At 36.9% G+C, this 19,917-nt stretch overlaps 2 protein-coding genes across 3 annotated transcripts in view; one reads left to right on the top strand and one right to left on the bottom strand.

The window, feature by feature from the left end:
* Nucleotides 1-6: 6 nt before the first annotated feature.
* On the top strand, nt 7-11,653 carry FUCA2 (fucosidase, alpha-L- 2, plasma). Its single transcript, XM_005859139.2, has 7 exons — nt 7-117; nt 2,790-2,977; nt 5,601-5,940; nt 7,220-7,430; nt 7,789-7,979; nt 9,719-9,827; nt 10,593-11,653. Exons 2-7 carry the CDS (start codon nt 2,833-2,835, stop codon nt 10,731-10,733), a joined length of 1,137 nt encoding a protein of 378 aa, XP_005859201.2. The 5' UTR covers nt 7-117; nt 2,790-2,832; the 3' UTR covers nt 10,734-11,653.
* A 2,578-nt stretch (nt 11,654-14,231) lies between these two features.
* PEX3 (peroxisomal biogenesis factor 3) overlaps nt 14,232-19,917 on the bottom strand; it is a 30,699-nt gene continuing 25,013 nt past the window's right edge. For both annotated transcript variants that reach the window (XM_005859080.2, XM_014533895.1), the window contains 2 exons: nt 16,347-16,443; nt 14,232-15,054 (listed from right to left, as the gene is read on the bottom strand). In XM_005859080.2, the coding sequence (XP_005859142.1) occupies nt 14,971-15,054; nt 16,347-16,443 (181 nt within the window). In that variant the 3' untranslated portion in view covers nt 14,232-14,970. The remainder of the gene's footprint in view (nt 15,055-16,346; nt 16,444-19,917) is intronic.

The following is a 19,917-nucleotide window of genomic DNA, read 5'->3' as shown; positions in this document are numbered from 1 at the left end:
CACCTGGGAGTCCCTGGACGCCCGCCCGCTGCCCGCTTGGTTCGACCAGGCCAAGTTCGGCATCTTCATCCACTGGGGCGTGTTCTCCGTGCCCAGTTTCGGGAGCGAATGGTTCTGGTGAGTGTGCCTCCCCCCGTGTCTCCCCGGGCCCTCTTTCTGTCCCCCGGCCTCCAGCCGCCACCCGGCCACCACTTGCGGTTTCGCCTCCCAGTGGCTTATCCGCGTTTGGAATTTCCGGGTGTGAAATTTCTGATTTATAGTGTAAGCTTTCGGCCTGGGTAAGCATTGACTTTTCCTCCGTGTGACTGCGGTTATTGTCAGGCACTTAAGGTGGCTCTGACTTCTCAGCTCCTGGATAGTTGCACTTGCCAACGTGTATTTATCACGCTACAGTGTAACCATCCAACGAGGAAACTAGCAGAAATGAATGGACTTGTGTAGGAGCACAGGATGAGCACTGAAGCTTGCACCTTAACTGCCGCTGGAGAGGGCGTTGTCCCCTCTGCTACCGGCTCATTTTCAGCCGTTTTGCCATGAAGTGTGGTGACAACATAAATGCATGGGTATGGGAAACATCTGTTCATTTGGGCAGTCACTGGCTCTTCAATGTTAAAATGTTACCATGTGTGCCTCTAGGAATTTTTAAAAAAACGTTCTAGAATGTAGTTTAATAAAAATAACACCTTACTATATGAAGAGTATTGCCCTTTAGATAGATTTTACCTTGAGGTCTGTATAAAAATGTGCATGTAATCTCTTACAACTTTGAAGTGTTTCACATACCTTTCCTGATTAAATACTTTATGGTGTTAAATTCTTCAAGATAAATGCTATCTATAGAGTATATATATGCAAATTGACCCAACTGCGGTAGAAAGACTGGTCGCTATGACCAGCACTGACCACCAGGGGGGAGACACTCAATACAGGAGCTGCCCCCTGGTAGTCAGTGCGCTCCCACAGGGGGAGGGCAGCTCAATCAGAAACCTTGAGCCAGACTCACTGCTCGAGAGCCTGGTGGTGGTGGTGGTGGCAGGAGTGCACTGCCCACCAGAAGGCAGCTCCTGCATTGAGCATCTGCCCCCTGGTGGTCAGTGCATGTCATAGCAACTGGTTGTTCTGCTGTTTGGTCAATTTACATATTAGGCTTTTATTATATAGGATAATACATTAAGTTATCATTTTGTTCAACTATGAAGATTAGGTAAATTATACATTTGGTGCTAGAAGAGGATTTGATGTTCGTTAATTGAGACCAATGCTCTGCCACAGACAGCTAGTTTTGAGTAATTTTATTCTTTGCAGTGGTAAACTTTTTATTTTCTTCCAGTGAACACAGGACTTTTTGTTGTGACTGAGAACAATAAAAATACTTCTCAAACAAAACAAGATAGAGTATATTTCTGATGGTCTGTAAGTGCATTAACCCTGTAGACCTGTGGCCACCAACACCACTGGTGATCCATGAGGTCCAAAAGGTTGTTGACCGCTGCTGTAGACAATTCTTTAATTATCATGGTTTCCCTTTGTGTCTTTTCTAAACCTCTACTCCCCTTCCCAGTTTGACTCGTGGGCAGTGAACAGTGCCGATCAGTATATCTGGCTGTCCTTATAGGCCATGCAAAACCAAATATAAATGATGGACTGCTCAAGTGCCTCTTTTCATGTCCATTTGGATGAAATTTGAGAAGTGGCTCTAGACAATATAGAGAATGTAGGTTCAAATTAGACTGTACTAGGAGGAAATAGGAGAAATCCCTTATCCTTGTTCAACTTTCTGAGTGTCCCAGTTTTTTCTTCTGTAGTTCAGTTTAAAAGGTACAAATGTGTCGTGGATCAATTAGGATACTTTCACTTCAAGGTATAGAAAAATATGTGCGATAGTAGGGGCTTGTTCTCATACATAAGGAGAATTCGAAGTAGTTGGCTCATTGATGAAATCAAAGACATAGACACTTTCTGTTATCATCAGCCTCTTGTTCCTTTGTGGTCTCATGATGGTAGCCGGCCATAACTTGACATAACCTTGTCCAAAGGCAGGAAGGCCAGTTTTTCTTATTATTCATTTCCCAGAATCTTCCAAGTTGGCATCCCCTTACATTCCATTGACCAGCATGGGTCACATGTCCATGTCCAAGCTGCAGTGGAAGCTGGAAAAATATGTATCTGACTGGTGGTGGTGGAGAAAGTAGAAGATGGGTCAGAGATGGGTCTTGAGACTGTTTCATAAGGAAAGTTACTGCTACATCTGTCTAAAATGTAAAATTATGTTTTTGATACAGTTTTCTTCATGAAGCCTTGCTTAGGAAGTTTAGGCCCCATTGCTCAGAATAAATGCAGATAACAAGGAATCCTTGAAGGCTGAGTCAATAGATTAAAATAGCAGCATCTTCTTAATTTTACTGTTGCCTACTCCCCCACTTGTTCTCTGCTAGTGAATGTAGTAGATCCATGTTATGTTTTAGGCACTTAGTTTTCCCTTTGAAGCTTTCCTCACTTATGTTACAAAGATATATACCTCATGTTGCTATTTAAAAGTGGGGATTAATAGCAAATGCGTGGCTGGGTTGTCTAGAATGTTCTAGTTTATGAGTTGAGCAGACTTCACAGAGGAATAGATGGAATATGAGGGGGATTTTGGTTTACATAAACTTTCTTTAAGGAAATGACAAACTAGTGGGGAAGTGAAAAAGTGAATCTGGGTAATATTTGAGGGAGGGAGAATTAGTAAAGGGAGCTGGCCTGGTCATTTCAAATGTTTCATATGCTGTTTCTGTTCGTCCCTTTAGGTGGTATTGGCAAAAGGAAAAAATACAAACATTTGTGGACTTTATGAAAAATAACTACCCTCCTGATTTCAAATATGAAGATTTTGGACCACTATTTACCGCAAAGTTTTATGATGCGAACCAGTGGGCAGATATTTTTCAGGCTTCTGGTGCCAAATATGTTGTCTTAACTTCCAAACATCATGAGGGTAAGTAACTGCAACATTTGCAAACATGGACGATGGTTATGAAGTGTAAAGTAGTTCATTTGGAAGCAGAAACTAAAGCAAGGTCATCTACACGAAACCAGAGTATTCTCTTGGGATCAACCATAAGTGGCTACTGATATTTGCTTATAACTTAAGGGACCACATGTTCCATCAATTAAGAGGCATTAGGCAGGCAGAAAGATCATACCCTCCACATAACAGAGGAGGGAGGAGATCACATTTTTGTTATAGGCATATTTAGCAATATTTCTAAAATTTGATTAAAGCTATTTGAAATGGGCTGTGGGTTGCAGGTCAAAGTTTATAATTGGAATTCTGCTCTTTCCTTTCATTTCACCTCTGTAATGCATTCTGGGAAGGCATCATGGGGTAAGGCTGCTGTAGTCTTGTGTCATTACTGACACACACGGCCGTGCATTTGGCCAACTCTTACATGACCAAATGGTGGACAATTTGCTAGTGATGAAAGTGACACAGATTACCTGAAAGAAAAAGGATTACGGAACTGTAATGGTGCCCAGAAATATCAGAAATGAAAGAATATCTCAAAGGAAACACAGTGGTGTATTAGTCAGGGTTCTCCAGAGAAACAGAACCAATAGGAAGATAAGAGATATAAAGAGATTTATTACAAGAAATTGACTCACACAATTATGGAGGCTGAGTGGTCCAGACACAGGAGCTGATGGTGTAGTTCCAGCCTGAGCCTGAAGGCCTGAAAACCAGGAGAGTTAATGATGTAGGTTCTATTTCAAGCCTGGGTCCAAAGGTGGAGAAGTCCAATATCTCAGCTCAAAGATAAGCAGAGAGAAAGAATTCTTTCTAACTCAGCTGTTTATTCTATTCAGGCCTTCAACAGATTGGATGAGGCCCACAACATTGGGGAGGGCAATCTGCTTTACTCAGTTTATCTATTCAAATGTTAATTTCATGCAGAAATACCCTCATAGACATACCAAGGATAATGTTTAACCAAATATCTGGGTACCCTATGGCCTAGTAGTCAAATTGATACATAAAGTTAATCATCACTGTGGTCCTACATTAATAGGATCATTTCCACCCATTATCATTCAACATTCAAGTATTTATAAGATCAAAGAAGCATCAATAAATTGTTATTGTTCCAACTTAATGTTAATTCACTTGGCAATTTCCCCTGCAAGATCATCTTTGCCTTGGTATAAGAAATCTTACCCTATTGCTTCCTTCAGGGGTGGGGAGGGGAGTAGGAGGGAAGAACCAAAACCACAAATCTGGCATTATCTTAGAATATTTTCCTCTTTACCCGAATTCTAGTGGCTTAATGATTTTTTCCTATAGACGTTTCTCCTATTGGATGAATATGTATGATGTGTATTTGTTTGTGAATGTGTTGATTTCCTTGCTCTTAGAACTTCTCCGAGCTGTAAGAACAAGGTATTACACAGTGAGCTTATTAAACCAACAGACAAAGCCACTCTTAGTCATACTGTGAGGACAGATGATGAAGCTCACATGTATAAACTTTCTAGGACCCATGCTGTCAGATGTTTTCATTGCTCATGGAACAGATCCTGCTGGGCTTGTTAGGCAGGAAGACCACTGTGTGAGCGTACAGTGGTGACACTGAGCTGGAGACCCATGTGGTTTCAGCACTGCTTGACCTTAGGGCCTGACAAGTTGAAACATTTTGAATCAGGGTTTAAAATATCCACACTGCACCTTCGAGACAGCATGGAAGGACCTATGTGGTTGGTAGATAATTCACTTTTAGCTAATTTAAGAAGCAACATCTTAGCTTAGGACTTTAAAGTAGATGAGATTACAAATGGTGGGGCAAGTATTTTAAAGTACAGACTAGAGTCTTACTCACCCCCCCTCCACCCCCTCGTGAAAAGATTTATTGCTTCACAAGGATCACCAGCATTCTAAGAATCACACCATAATAAAATAACCCTAAAAGTGGGGAATCTACTTTAATCTTAGCTGTGACCTCCTAATGTTGATTGCTGATTTCGTGTTAGACCCAGTGCTTGCAGCTGGCGGGGACTATAACAGGGAACAAGGCAGACATGATGCCATTCCTCAAGGAGCTTATATTCTATGAGGGAAAACACAGAAGACAGATTAGACTCTACAGATCTTGTCAGTACCCTGAGAGTTACTTTTATTTATTTTTTAAATATGTTTTTATTGATTTCAGAGAGGAAGGGAGAGGGGAAGGGATAGAGATAGAACATCAATGATGAGAGAGAATTAATGATTGGCTGCCTCTTGCATGCCCCATACTGGGGATTGAGCCGCAACCCGAGCATGTGCCCTTGACCAGGAATTGAACCGTGACCTCCTGCTTCATAGGTCAAAGCTCAACCCCTGAGCCACGCCAGCCAGGTGAGAGTTACTTTTAAAAACCTCCATTTACCTTGTTTAAATTCTCATTTGTTGCTCATATAAAAGCAGAATATATATCATGAAAAAAAAATTGCCATAACAGTTGTTTGTAGAAGCAGTTATTTATATACCATGTGTATGATTAGATATGTTTTTGCATTTGCATAGGTAGAGATTTACCTAAAATAAAGTGGACCTACTTACACAGGTTGTTAACCTAATTGTGCAGGCTTCACCTTGTGGGGTTCAGAGCACTCATGGAACTGGAATGCTGTAGATGAGGGGCCCACGAGGGACGTCGTCAAGGAACTGGAGGTAGCCATTAGGAACAGGACTGACCTGCGTTTTGGACTCTACTATTCCCTTTTTGAGTGGTTTCATCCGCTCTTCCTTGATGATGAATCCAGCTCCTTCCAGAAGCGACAGTTTCCAGTTTCTAAGATGCAGCCCGAGCTCTACGAGTTGGTGAACAAGTACCGGCCGGAGGTCCTGTGGGCAGATGGCGATGGAGGGGCACCCGATTGCTACTGGAACAGCACAGGTTTCTTAGCTTGGCTGTACAATGAAAGGCGTGTATGCTGTTAGACTGCTGTAGCTACCTTAAATGTTCCTAATACATGCATAACATTTCATTCCCTTGCTTCTTGAAATATTTCCTTTCAGGCTCATGTATGATATGGGGGAGGAAATCATTATAAATAATTCTTATTAGATATATCAATATTTACTCAAAATAATCAAGAATTACAAATCAAGAGTTAAATTTTGAAGTCAGACCAAAAATCACAGAATGCAGAATTCTGAAGACATTAATTTTGTGGGTCCCCTTTTTCATCTCCTCTCCTGGGACAACTCTATTTACCCATGACTGTTTCTGCTTATGTGCTCTTCAGTCCCTCTAATTGCTTCTTCTTTTCATCCTCTTACTCTTTGATAACCAGTCAGTGTCCCCCTTGTCTGTCTCCTTTTTTCCTTCATCATTCTCACCTCTTCCTGTTCTTTCCCATTGCTTTCTAGCGTGTTCCAGCCTGTCCCATTGGCACAGGGAGTTCTGACTGAGCTCTGCTATTTAGGCTTAAACTAGATGGAACAAATTTATATTTGTAACTAGAAGGTACCTGGTACTGTGTTATGAAGTCAGGGAGTGTTCTGCTGTGTTCCCTGGGCCCACGAAGGGCGGACATACAAATACTCTGGATATGCCTTGATATTTAGAACAGCAGTTTCTTCAGGTACACCTTCCAATGGGAAAGACTGGGAGCCATCCACTTCAATTTGTAAGTCAAAATGGGGGTCCCCTCTCAGTAGAGAGGTGCTGGAGGTACCACCTCTTATGAGAAACAATATTGTAGGATATTTCATACCACAGTGAATTTCATGATTGCAAGTCGACTTACCTGAAATGTTTCAGTATTAGGCACAATTGTATGAGAAAGAGATGAGATGATTCAGGCAATGGTGAGAAGAATGTCTTCATTGTGAATTCAGTTTTGGGTATCATTCACAATATTGGGGGCAAGCTTCAAAAAATAGTGTAATACTCTTATTCGTGTTGTATGTGCTGGGCACTGGACTAGGTGTGTTATATAAATTTTTCTATTCTAATGAGAGCTGAAGAAATTGTTCACTCAGAGGAATTAGGTACCTTGCTGTAGGATAGGAAGCTTAGAAAGTGAGTGTAGGCAGCCCAGGTCCATTTGACTTCAAAACCATGGGCTTTGTATTATATTACACATTTATTAGTGCATTTTTAGGAATAAATTTCAGTCAGACCGCTTTTCAGTGACATTTCCTCTTGTGTTGAAAAATTTTACTTTTTGTTTTTAAAAAGTATGTTTTTCATTCCAGCCCAGTTCGGGACACAGTAGTCACCAATGACCGTTGGGGAGCTGGTAGCATCTGTAAGCATGGTGGCTACTATACCTGCAGTGACCGGTATAACCCAGGACATCTTCTGCCACAAAAGTGGGAAAACTGCATGACAATAGACAAGTTTTCCTGGGGCTATAGGAGGAATGCAGGAATCCGTGACTACCTTACAATTGAAGAATTGGTGAAGGTACAGTGAAATGTCTAGTAACAATTATGGTAATATTCTTAATAGTGTGGGTGTGTGAGAATCATTTTTTGTTTGTATAGCTCAGTGGCTTATAAATACAGGGCACTGTTCTGTCTTCCATGCTTGTTCTCCTAGATAGTGACCAAATATTCATGTATAAACCCATAAATACAACATATTAATACATTTGTGATGGAAATGCTGTTCTAAATATCAAGGCCTATCCAGAGTATTTGTATGTCCGCCCTTCGTGGGCCCAGGGAACACAGCAGAACACTCCCTGACTTCATAACACAGATAAATTGCTTTATCTCTCTAAAAACTATATGTATTCTTATTTATTTATTTATTTTTTTAGCAACTTGTAGAAACAGTTTCATGTGGAGGAAATCTTTTGATGAATATTGGGCCCACTAAGGATGGCACCATTTCCCCAGTTTTTGAGGAGCGATTAAGGCAAATGGGGACCTGGCTAAAAGTCAATGGAGAAGCCATTTATGAAACCAACACTTGGAGATCCCAGAATGACACTGTCACCCCAGATGTGTGGTAAGTTATTCTTGTTATCAGTACTATCTGATAAAAGAAGGCACTTACATTTTCTCAGAGATATAAAGAGAAAAATAGGATAAAAGAGGAAATACAAAACACTTTCCAAACTTTATTTTCTATGAAGAGAAGGAAGGGGAAGCATGTTTTTGAACACTTACTGTTTAGCAAATTGAGCTCAAATCATCTCTAGATACAAATTTTAGTGAAAAGTAGTCAACTCCTATAAAAATTATAAGCCATTTAGAAAATTGAAAAACCTTGAGTGGTTAATCCAAAAGAGAGACTTCTGTTTAGTTAGTTAAGTAAATTCTAACATTTGCAGATGTCATATCACATCAAATTAGCAAGCAAGAAGTGCCAAAGGGCATGAAAAAATATTAAAAAATCAGCTCCAATAACAGCACTAGTTGATTAAAATAATTGTAACTTATTTATAGTATCCAAGTAAATCTAAACCGTAAGTTTCTTTAAAATGAATTATCTTAACTTGATAATTTTTCTTTTTGCTGTATTTTTCTTTAAAAGCCTTGCCTCAGGCCCCTATCTGAGTTTTGGAAGGTTCTGTGGGCCAATGAGAACCTGAATCAGACTCTGGATATGTGATGGTTTCTAATGTGAGGTTTTATATATACACTAGAAGCCTGTTGCACGAAGATTCGTGCAATAGGCCTTCCTTCCCCTGGCTGCCGGCACCCAGGACCCAGCGAGGCTTGGCTTCTCCACTGCAGCCTCTTCAGTCTTTAGTCTTCAGTCTTCACTCCGGCTGGAGCCTTCAGTCTTCGCTCCGTGCCTGCATATGCAAATTAACTGCCATCTTTGTTGGGTTAATTTGCATAGTTGCTCTGATTGGCTGGTGGGCATAGCGGAGTGACACCAATTTGCATGTTTCTCTTTTATTAGTGTAGATAAGAGTAGTATGAGTGAAGCTCTAAAAATTCACCTTGTGTTGCTACCAAAGTGAGTATAGCTGATCAAGTATAATTCAAAAGATTAGACTAACTGTTCTTTGATTTCACTTGAATTGTGACTTAAAAAAATTATTAGCACATTGAAGAAAATAAACTAAGGCAATGCAGACAGAAGCAACCTGTTGTAGAATTTTAGAACTTTGGGTCTGTGAGAAGCCATAATGAGAACTCAGTACTGAGCCTTCATTTCACAGAGCCCAGTTTAAATCTGGTTGTGGAATTTTTTTCTGTACTTATATTTGACTATGAGAGTGTCTGATCTGGAACTTCACAATCATTAACAGTTATTCCATCAAGTTTCCTTTATTATAATACGTAAAGATAAGCCTGGCCAGTGTGGCTCGGTGTTTGAGTGGCAAACCATGAACCAGGAGGTCACGGTTCGATTGCCGGTCAGGGCACATCCCTGGGTTGCAGGCTCAATCCCCAATAGGGGGTATGCAGGAGGCAGCTGATCAATGATTCTCTCTCATCATTGATGTTTCCATCTCTCTCCCTTTCCCTTCCTCTCTCTAAAATCAATAAAAACGCATCTTTAAAAAAATAAATAAAGATAAAAAGTCAAGGCATTCGACAAGGCCTATAAAACCCCATGTCTGGCTCCTACCAATGTCACCTACCTGAGGTGGCCCTGCTCTCCCCTCCTCACTGTGAGAGCTCTTTCCCTCTTGGTAAATATTTACCAAATGGAAGTATCTCTATAAATAACTCAGACCTGACCTATAAATAATGAGAAATATTACTATGCTTTCCTCCCCTTTTAACCAGGTACACATCAAAAGCTAAAGAAAACTTGGTCTATGCCATGTTTCTCAAATGGCCCACATCAGGACAGCTGTTTCTTGGCCAACCCAAAGCTACTCTGGGGTCAACAGAGGTAAGAGGGAATTTTATCTTTATTGTTCCTTTAAATTGTTGACTAGAATATCCTGATAAAAACATAACTTTTAACTTTAAGGAGATCCTTATATGTGTTCTTATTTACCCATAAGAGTAATTTTAAAATGAGCTTCATTAATGGCAATATTTGGCCAGAACCTTTGAAAAATTTTTTTCATTTCCCAGAAAACTAAACTTATAAAGCAGATAAGTCATCTCCATTCACATCAATGTAAAATATTCTTCCTCACAGTTGTTTTATGTTGTTTGAGTTCACTGTATGCATCCGAAATGATTCTTCATAAAACTGGAATTTGTATTCTTCCCCTGACATCCCACCCAGAACACATTAGAATAAAAGGAAGAAGTCTTAGCCCTACTATGTTTAGTTCATAAAATACTTTGGAGAAAGTTAAAGGTTAATCTAATAGTTATAACCACTAAGTCTGGTATTGAATTCATTTTGATATATTTTATAGCTTATTTTAAAGAAATCAACAATTTTCTTAGAGGTGAATTGTCCACATGCTTCTCCTTGCATCGTATTTTCATATTTCATTTCTAACGATTATGGTTGATCAGGCCAAAAAGATGAGGGGAGTTGAAATCTAATGTTTAATTATAGCTTGTGAACTACTAAATAAAAGTAAAAAATGAATCTTCTGTCTACAATGCTTTTAAGGAATATCAACCACCCCTTCTCAATAAAGTGGGCGAGTCACAGATATACCTGGAGACATTTGTGTGTGTGTTTTAATTTCAGGTTAAGCTACTGGGACATGGACAGCCACTTAAATGGATCTCTTTGGAGAAAAATGGCATTATGGTGGAACTGCCACATCTCACCTTTCATCAGATGCCTTGTAAATGGGGCTGGGCTCTAGCACTAACTAACGTGATCTAATGTGCAGCGGAGTGGTTCATGCTGCAGTTACATCTAAGACTAGAAAATATCAGGTTTCTATAATTATAGCACATGGAGAAAGCAAATGTAAAATGGGTCAAGAAAAGTCAAGTACTTATTTAGGCAATACAGTCCCTTTCCCCTCTTACCCCTTAAATTACCCATGTAACTGTTGTAACTCTCCAGTGACCTTGTGTTCAGAACAGGCCTCGCCAAGATGCGCCACTTTGGAATGTATTCTTTTGAGCTGAAGGCAATTGAGACTCTGAGGCTCATGAGAAACTTTTCTCTCTCCCTTAAGGAATTTCAATTTGGGGCCTTGCCCATAATAAGAGTTATCACCAGAGATACATTTTTGGTGTTTTTTTTTTTAAAAAAAATATATTTATCACCATTTTAATGTTTCAAGTAAACTGACAGATCTACAAAGTAAAGAATATCTTAAAAATCTTTGACAGGATATTTAATTTTGTTAGAATTAATATAGAGATTAATATTAAAAACAAAGGAGAAAATCCACATAATTCCAAGAATAGTGTTGTTACAAGCCTTCTTGGGTCAGTTAACAATCTTTACCATCTCCACTTAATTCTGCAATCACAAACCTTGCACATGTCCTCCCACTTAAGACATTTTTGACAAAGAAATGTCAGTCATTGCTGTACACATCGTGGAAAGAAATAACTTCTTATGACCTTTCTATAATAGGGCAGGACAAACTTCAAAGTACTGAGCATCTGATTTTCTCTTCATCCTGCAAAGACCTCCCTCCCTCTGAAGCCTCCATGGGCCTTTCCTTACTCCTCAACCTTAGCTCAGAATGTCATAAATGCCTCATTTTAACTTCCTGTCTCTGAACCTTTCATGTGTGTGGAGTTCTCATATGCACACATGTGATTAAATTTGATTATCTTCTCTTATCTGTTTCATGTTGATTTGATTAAACCAGCTGGGAAAACCTAGAAGGGTGGAGGAAATTTTCTCTCTCCCTCATATTTGCTGTTAAAGTCTCCCCACAGTGAATTTAATTTCATGTGCAATTCAGAGTTGGAAATTTTTGTTTTAGAGTAGCTAGCAGTTGGTGGTGTTAAGGACTGAATTGTGTCTGCTTCCAAATGTTGAAGCCTTAATCACCAGTGCGACTATATTTGGAGGTGTGGCATTTAAGGAGATAATTAAGGTTAAATAAAATCAGGGGTGGGCGCCCTAATCCAATATGACTGGTGTCCTTATAAAAGGAAGAGTCACCAGGGATGCACAAGCAGAGAGGAAAGACCATGTAAGGATACAGTGAGAAGGCGGGCCTTCTGCAGGCCAAGGCGAGGCCTCAAGGGAAACCAAACCAGATGACACCTAGAATTGTCTGCCTTCAGAACTGTGAGAAAATAAATTATTGTTGTTTAAGCTGCCCAGTGGGTGGCATTTTGTTATGGCAATCCTAGAAGACTAATACAACTGGAAGGTATATAATAAATTTGGCCTAATATATATATCCAATGCTTATAGTAATTGTATTTTTATTTTAAAAATTATTATTTTTTCCTTGTGGTAATAAAACTAATAAATGTTCACTGTAGATATTTTAAAACACAGAAATGCTCAAAGGTAAAGTCACTGTTCAGATCACTACTATTAACAGTTTAGTACATACTCTTCCAGGAATCAAACCTGTGACCATTCAGGCACAGGATGACATTCCAACTAACTGAGCCACACCAGCCAGGGCTATTTATTTATTTTTTATGATCCCTGCTTTAGTGACTTTTTGGATTAACCAAACAACTAAGGGTCCCAGACAAGAGGGTTCCTACTGTACTGAGAGAAGACAAGTTTGTAATGTCTAAGGTCAATTAACTTCAAATATATGTGGTTTTTACCTTGTCATCTCTTCAATTGCCGTTACTACAGATGCAGATGATGGTAGGTGATAATTTTCAGCTGATCACTTTGTATCTTTAGAAGGCCACATCTGTTTAGTCTCAAATTTTCTTTGGATGAAATCCTGGGTTAATACTGCTGGAAGAGACACCCTATTATACACACATTCACTAGTTTCCCAAAATGCATTTGTTATATCTCCCTATTAGAAATAACATCATATTCTGTCACATTTTGAAAAGAAGCATTTGCCCTCCTCCCACATTTAAATCTTTTTTTTTAAAAAACATTTTAGACATAGACTCTCTAGCTGTTGGCGTCAGGCCTAGCCTGGACTTAGAAGAGACTTCATAATTCATTTTCTGCCTTTCACTATTGAGCTACATTTATGTTAGAGGAACATAAAATGATGTTACTGAAAATATTCTTATATTACTGAAAATACTAGTACTAGTATATCTAATATACTGATACATGATTTATTTCTGTCCTAATTTCCTACATAACTATAGCACTATAGATTTACTAAAGAAAATGAATTATTTATTTCCAGAAGGAAATGCTACTTATTTTTTTTTCTAAACAAATTAAAAGACATCAATTATATTACCAGTTAAAGTGAAACTTGAAAACTAGTGTCTCCCCAACATAACAGCAAAAATGCTATGGATATTGTACCAACCCTGCATCCCTGGAATAAATCCCAATTGATCATGGTGTATGATCTTTTCAACGTATTGCTGGATCCAGTTGCTAATATTTTGTTGAGGACTTCAGCATCTATGTTCATCAGGGATATTGGCCTATAATTTTCTTTCTTTGTAGTCATCATCTGGATTTGGTAAAATTCACCTGTGAAGCCACCTGGTCCAGGGCTTTAGTTTGTAGGGAGTTTTTTTTTTTTTCATATAATTTTATTGATTTCAGAGAGGAAAGGTGAGGGAGAGATAGAAACATCAATGATGAGAGAGAATCATTGATCAGTTGTCTCTGGCATGCCCCCTACTAGAGATTGAGCCCGAAGTCTGGGCATGTGCCCTGACGAAGAATGTAACTGTGACCTCCTGGTTCATTGATCGACACTTAACCACTGGGCCACACTGGCTGGGCTCAATACAATTTTTTTTAAATGGGCAAGGACTTGTATAGATATTACGCCAAAGATGATTTACATATGGCCAACAAGAATACGAAGATCACTAATCACTGAAATGCAAACCAAAATCACGAGATGTCACCTCACACCCATTAGAATGGCTACTGTCAAAAAACAAAACAAAACAACTAGTATTAGCAAGGATGTAAAGAAATTAGAACCCATGTGCACTGTTGGATTGTAAAATGGTGTAACCACTGTGAAAATCAGTATGGAAGGTCCTCTAAAACTTAATAACAGAACTACTACATGAGCCAGAAATCCCACTTCTGGGTAAATATCCAAAAGAATTGAGAGTAGGGTCTTGAAGAGATATTTGCACATTCATGCTTATAGGAGCATCATTCATAATAGCCAAGAGGCGGAAGCAACCCAAATGTCCATCAACAGATGAATGGATAAACAAAATGTAGTTTGCTATGGAACAAATAAACTAATGGCTATAAAGTATTAAGAAAACCATATTTTACTAAAATATTTTATTGCAATATCCACTGTGCTTAAAATCAATACAAAGTAAGTTATTAAAGTTATTTACATACAAATGAATGACAGTATGTAGTTAAAATAATATGTGAGTAAACGGCATCAACACAATTTAGCCTCTAAATCACTATGTAATTTTCTAAGGATTGTTAACAACAGTGAAGAAAAAGGAATGCTGGTCATGGTTGTTAAATTCACTGATTTCCATAAAAAGCAAAGTCCTCCATCAAATATATTTAAGACACATAATTTATTCCTTTGAGGAGTAACTGAAGAAAAGTCTGATTTACTACTGTATGCTGCAGTTCAGTGAACTTTGATTCATTAAATAGCATATTTTCCGAACTTCACACCTACTTCCCAAAGAGATTTTACCTCAGTATCAATGTCAAAGTATACTGAGTTTCATATTATACAAAACAAGTATCTACATTTAGTTTTCAGTCCATTTGGAACTAATATCCATGGTATAACAAATTCTGATCTGTGTGCTGTGTACATTCAGATATGCCCACAAAAACTAGTTAGTCTGTTGATGACTTTAAAAAATAAATTAAGATGACAAATAAATCTGTTTTATTATGAATGAAGACTTTCAGAATATTTTTTATTAGGCATTTTGGTAACAAATCATTACCCTATATTTATATAGTTGACTTATTCAGTGTATATTTAAAAGTAAATTAATTCCACTGTAGGTTTTTTGAAAGGAAAAAGTCATTTCTCCAGTTGTTGAGAGGTACTAAAAGCTTCGTAGACATTAGCTGCAAAGTCTTTCACTTGCTCCATCATCAACAGATCCTACAAAGATGACAACAAAATGTTACAGTTTGAAAATGTGTAGATAATCTGAATTCACTTCTGCAATCAAGAAAGGAATTTAGCGCTAAGTTTAGTGGTGTTAAAGCCAAAACCCCCCCCAAAAAACCATTTAATGAAAGGAGTATTTTTTTCTTATAATAAATTCTAGGAGATATTTATTGGTTAGGTTCTTATATGAAGGATGCCATCTTTACCCTTATGCCTAGGGACTCTTCTCACTGCACATTATTGAGGTAGTTTGGAATTGAGGTATACTGCAAGTAATTCTTTACTTATAATACAGTTTCCAAGTTTGCAAATGACTCAGCTAAAAAACACTTAACACGGATTTAAAGTTATCCATTTAATAATATCAGTCTTAACCAATGCATTCTAAAATGCTTTCCTAAGAAAGAAGATGGAGAAATAGGTAGTCTAGGGAAAAATTTAAACAGCCCACTGTCTATGTAGCTTTAGTGAGCAAATTATTGGTGTATTATTAATAGTTATATTAATTATTAAAATGCTTTACTTCTCCATAAAAGTTTTTTTATTCTCAAAATTTGAGGACTTGTATCACTGATCTGCTTTAAGGCTCAATATGCTCACTAACACAGCTTAATGCAAAACATTAACACTGTAAATTCAACTGACCGCTAGATTTTATCAGGGCTACAATACAGTCTGTCAGGTGTTGGACTATAACATGGAGAAAGGTATTCCCAACCTCATAAATTTGCCATGATACATTATTACTCGCATGGGCATTCTATCACACTTAACATACGATTTTAAGTTTTTTATTTCTTTGAACAAGTATCACAGGAGAGAAGTGCAATTTTATATTAGACAAACAGGACAATATCCAAGAATACAATTTAGTTTTTGTATTTTTTTTTAGATAAGAAAATAAGTGTATTTAACCTTAAAAACTTCATAATCAAAAGACACCTTTACAAAAACAAACAAAAAACGCCCAAACATCCAACAAACAAAAACAAAACCCAAATACAACCTATATATCTGACAATGGACTTTTATGAGCATTTATAAAGAACTTCTACAACTCATTAATAAAGAGAAAACCACATCAATAAAAGAATGGGAAATAGCTTGAGCAGATCATTAAAAAAGTATAAAAAAATGGCCAACAAGCAATGAAAGATGCTCAATTGACCACAGAAGATAACACTTCATATTTTTCCAGATTGTTAAAATTTAAAGACTGACAAAAACAAATGTTAATGCATTCTAGTTTTAATACCCCAAATACCCCAAAGTTTTCTTCTTACCTGAACAAAATGACTAGGTGTTTCACTGCAAACTGAATGGATCTGTCCATTTACTATTGGAATTATCTTAGCTAAAGGCAGGCTGACACTGGAAAGACTGAAACATCATCACAGTAATTAGTATTGTCTAAACTTTATCTTATATGTATTTAACATTTTAATTATAAATTCATAAACAGCTATTGAAAAATACTTACAGAAATGTGTTAAGAAAATAAAAATCACATGTAATCCTACCACCTAGAAATAACTGTAACTCACATCATGGTTAATTTCCTTCAGTAATTTTTACACATATCTATGTTTTTTTTGTTTTTAACATACAATTATAACTTCCCAAGTAACACTGTTTTGAATTTTTATTCATATATGCATGTTTTCATCTTACTAAATGTTCTTCCAAATTTTTTGTCTGTTTTTAATGATTATATAGTAATCAAACTAACTGTGATAATTTATATTATCAATTCCCTAGAATTAGGCATTTAAGTTTTTGCCTAATTTTCCTTAATATAAATAACTCTTTGTATTAACATGGAATTACTGGATCAAAGGGTAGGAATGTTTTCAAGGTTTCAAATGTGTATTGCAAATGCCCTCTGCTTCTCCAGCAGTGTGTGAGAATACTGGTCTTTCATGCCTTCTTTCTGTCAAGCATTATCTTTTCTTTAATCTTTGTATGTCTGATAGCTGAAAATGGTATCTCACAGTTGTGGTCTGTGTTTTCCTCAATAACTAGCAATGTTGAATGTTTCTTCCCTCTATTCCAGTGAATTGTGCCATGATCTATCTGAATGTGTAAACAGGAAACCTGAGCATTATCCTTGGCACTTCCTTCTCCTGTGTATATCCAATCTCTCCACAATCTTAAATATTTCTTAAATGGGTCTACTTCTCCCCACTGCCAAACTTAGTCCAAGTTAAGCATTATCTCCTGTCCAAAATACAGCAATTATCTTCTAACTTGTGTTCAGTAAGCATTTGTGAGATGAATAAATTATTGTGTGATTATATATGATACAATTACTGTTAAATGATAAAATGAATTTTTGTGTGTTGGTTACAGACTTAGGTTTATTATATTAAATATCATACTTTATACATTTAAACCTAAGGCTAGACTAGAAATTTTATTTTAAATATAATGAAAATGCTGAAGCAATGGTGTCTAATGAGTATGCTATTGCTGAGATTTGAGGCAATGCTTAAAAAGAAAAAAGCAGGGAGGTTTTATGAACTCCTGAAGAAATTAGGCATTCTCTTTTCATAGTACCTATGTAGCCATTTTTCAAAATCTGTCATGATTTGTTTACCTGTTTCTTTTTTGTGTGAATTTGTCTTCAATCGAAGACACCACTATCATACAAAATATTAGTACAAGGTCCATGATGTTAGGTACCATGTGTGCTCAATACATACTCGTTGAATTAATAAAAGTCTTCATTCACCCATTGCTATGTCCCACCCCAACTTCCCCTTTCCCAATTCCTTTTCCACAAAGCAATCAAAATACTCCCATCATGTCACTCTTTTCTCACTTCTCTAGTAGCTCCCCAGCATTTCAAGCCAACACCCATAATCTGCATGTGCTGACTTCTCCAACTTCATCTCACACCATTCTTTCCCTAGTTCCATCTGTTCAGGTGCCACATCAGCCTTCTTCCAGGTCCTCAAATTGAACCTTGGTCCTCCTGTTTCAAAGTCTTTGCCTTGTGGCTTCTGCCCTGAATGTCAATTGCCTCTTTAAAGAGTTATAGTTACAGTTCTTAGTTCAAATTATTTCCTCTCCTGCCTCCCGGCAGCACTAAGGATGTCTGACAGCAGTCAGTAGGACATCCTCTGAGGGCTCCTGGACTGCAAGAGGGCGCAGGCCGGGCTGAGGGACTCCCCTTCCCCCCACCCCACAATGCACAAATGTCGTGTACTGGGCCTCTAGTTAAATTATAAACTTGTTTGATTTATAAGTTTTAAATTCTACATTTGTAAAACCTATCATTTTATTTATCTAAAGTTCTTTCAATCTTAGAATTATTTTTTTTCCATTTTGATATCAGACAAATATTCACCTATTTTCTATCAGTTCATTTATGTTTTTATTGTTTAAACCTCCTGGATATATATATATATATGGTACAGAAGGGCTCTTTATTGTTTTACAACTAGTCATTATAAAATGTCAAGTTGTCTTACTATCATTTACTAAATAATACATCTGCATCTCTTACTCATCTTCATCATATAATAATATCCTATATATTTTAGAGTCCTATTCCACTGATTTATCTACTATTTTTAAAAGAATAATATATTATTCTAATAACTGCACCTTATATGTTCTATAGGGAAAGTACATTCATTTCTCTACTTTTTCAATAATTTCTTGAGTATTCTTATCCCTTTACTCCTCTGATCACTTTTATATCAAATTTTCAGGTTCAAAAACAAAGCAACCACCTTTTTAATCCCTAATGGGATTTTGATACTTTGACTATATTAATAAATAAATTTTGGGAGGCCAACTTTATAATTTTTAGTTGATTCTCTTGGATTTCTAAGTATAAAATCAGGTCACCTTCATAATTTTTTTCCCTCCCTTTCCAAAACTGATATATCATTTTACGAAGAATTGAACTTAGGAAATCAAGAGTCAACTAACAGTTTGTGATATAGTAATAAACATTCAGTAAAAGTTGTCTATTTTCAAGTTAATTTATAAAAAGTTAATGGAGTCTCAAAATTGGTCTTTTCCTAGCCTTACAACATTGGTTAGAATACTAGAATGATACTGTTAAATTTTTTTTTTGTTTAACTTATTGTGATGGCTAGAACTTCCATGATGTTAAACAATACATATGACAGTAAGCAAAATGGGAATGTTTCTACCATTGAATCATGAAGTATAAATTTGGTTATTGACATGAAAGAGAAAAACTCAGGAAATTTCTACTGAATGCCTACTGTATATAATGAAATATGAAAGGGCATCAGATAGTCTGACTTTGAGAGGAGGCTTAAAATATAACTAAGGAATAAGATTCCAGTTCATGGTGAAACATGTATGTTGTATGTGAAACTACAGATTAGTAATACAGGGGTTCAAAAAAAAGAAGACTATCAATAACTGTTGTGGTTGTAGCAAAATATTAAAATTCTTCAATGTATAAGATCAAGTATTTGTTCTTGTTAAAACACTATTCTAATTCTTTATCAGCACACCTTGCTAGGTAGAGATTATAGTGAAATTTTATGAATCAGAGCACCTTGATTTAGGGAACATACAGGGGCTCCAATTTATTTTTGTATAATTTTAAAAAACTGCCAAAAAAAGACCTTAGGGTGATATTTAAATTATTTTAGAAGATAAATTTTATGGCTTAATGAAGTTTAATCCTCAATGTTAATTGCAAGTTATTCTTTTTTTGTACAATAAAGAAAGGTCACAGAGCATTGGGCAAATAATCAATTTCTTGCCTTATATATTTAAGGATTAATTAGGATATTGCACATACATACATACACACAGCATATCATTTACTGTTTCCCTTATTTTTAATGAATGAGTTTAGTCAGT

The sequence above is a fragment of the Myotis brandtii genome, unplaced genomic scaffold (assembly GCF_000412655.1).
Source record: "Myotis brandtii unplaced genomic scaffold, ASM41265v1 scaffold123, whole genome shotgun sequence".
NCBI classification, from domain to species: Eukaryota; Metazoa; Chordata; class Mammalia; order Chiroptera; family Vespertilionidae; genus Myotis; species Myotis brandtii.
The sequence above is the reverse complement of the archived record's forward strand: the minus strand, read 5'-3'. Positions and strand labels throughout refer to the sequence as shown.

Excerpts from the sequence above, each read along its gene's own strand:
- FUCA2 (XM_005859139.2), top strand. The coding sequence starts at position 2,833 with ATGAAAAATAACTACCCTCCTGATTTCAAATATGAAGATTTTGGACCA. Across the intron at positions 7,980-9,718 it reads ACTGTCACCCCAGATGTGTG|GTACACATCAAAAGCTAAAG; the intron begins GTAAGTTATTCT and ends CCTTTTAACCAG. Across the intron at positions 9,828-10,592 it reads CTACTCTGGGGTCAACAGAG|GTTAAGCTACTGGGACATGG; the intron begins GTAAGAGGGAAT and ends TTTTAATTTCAG.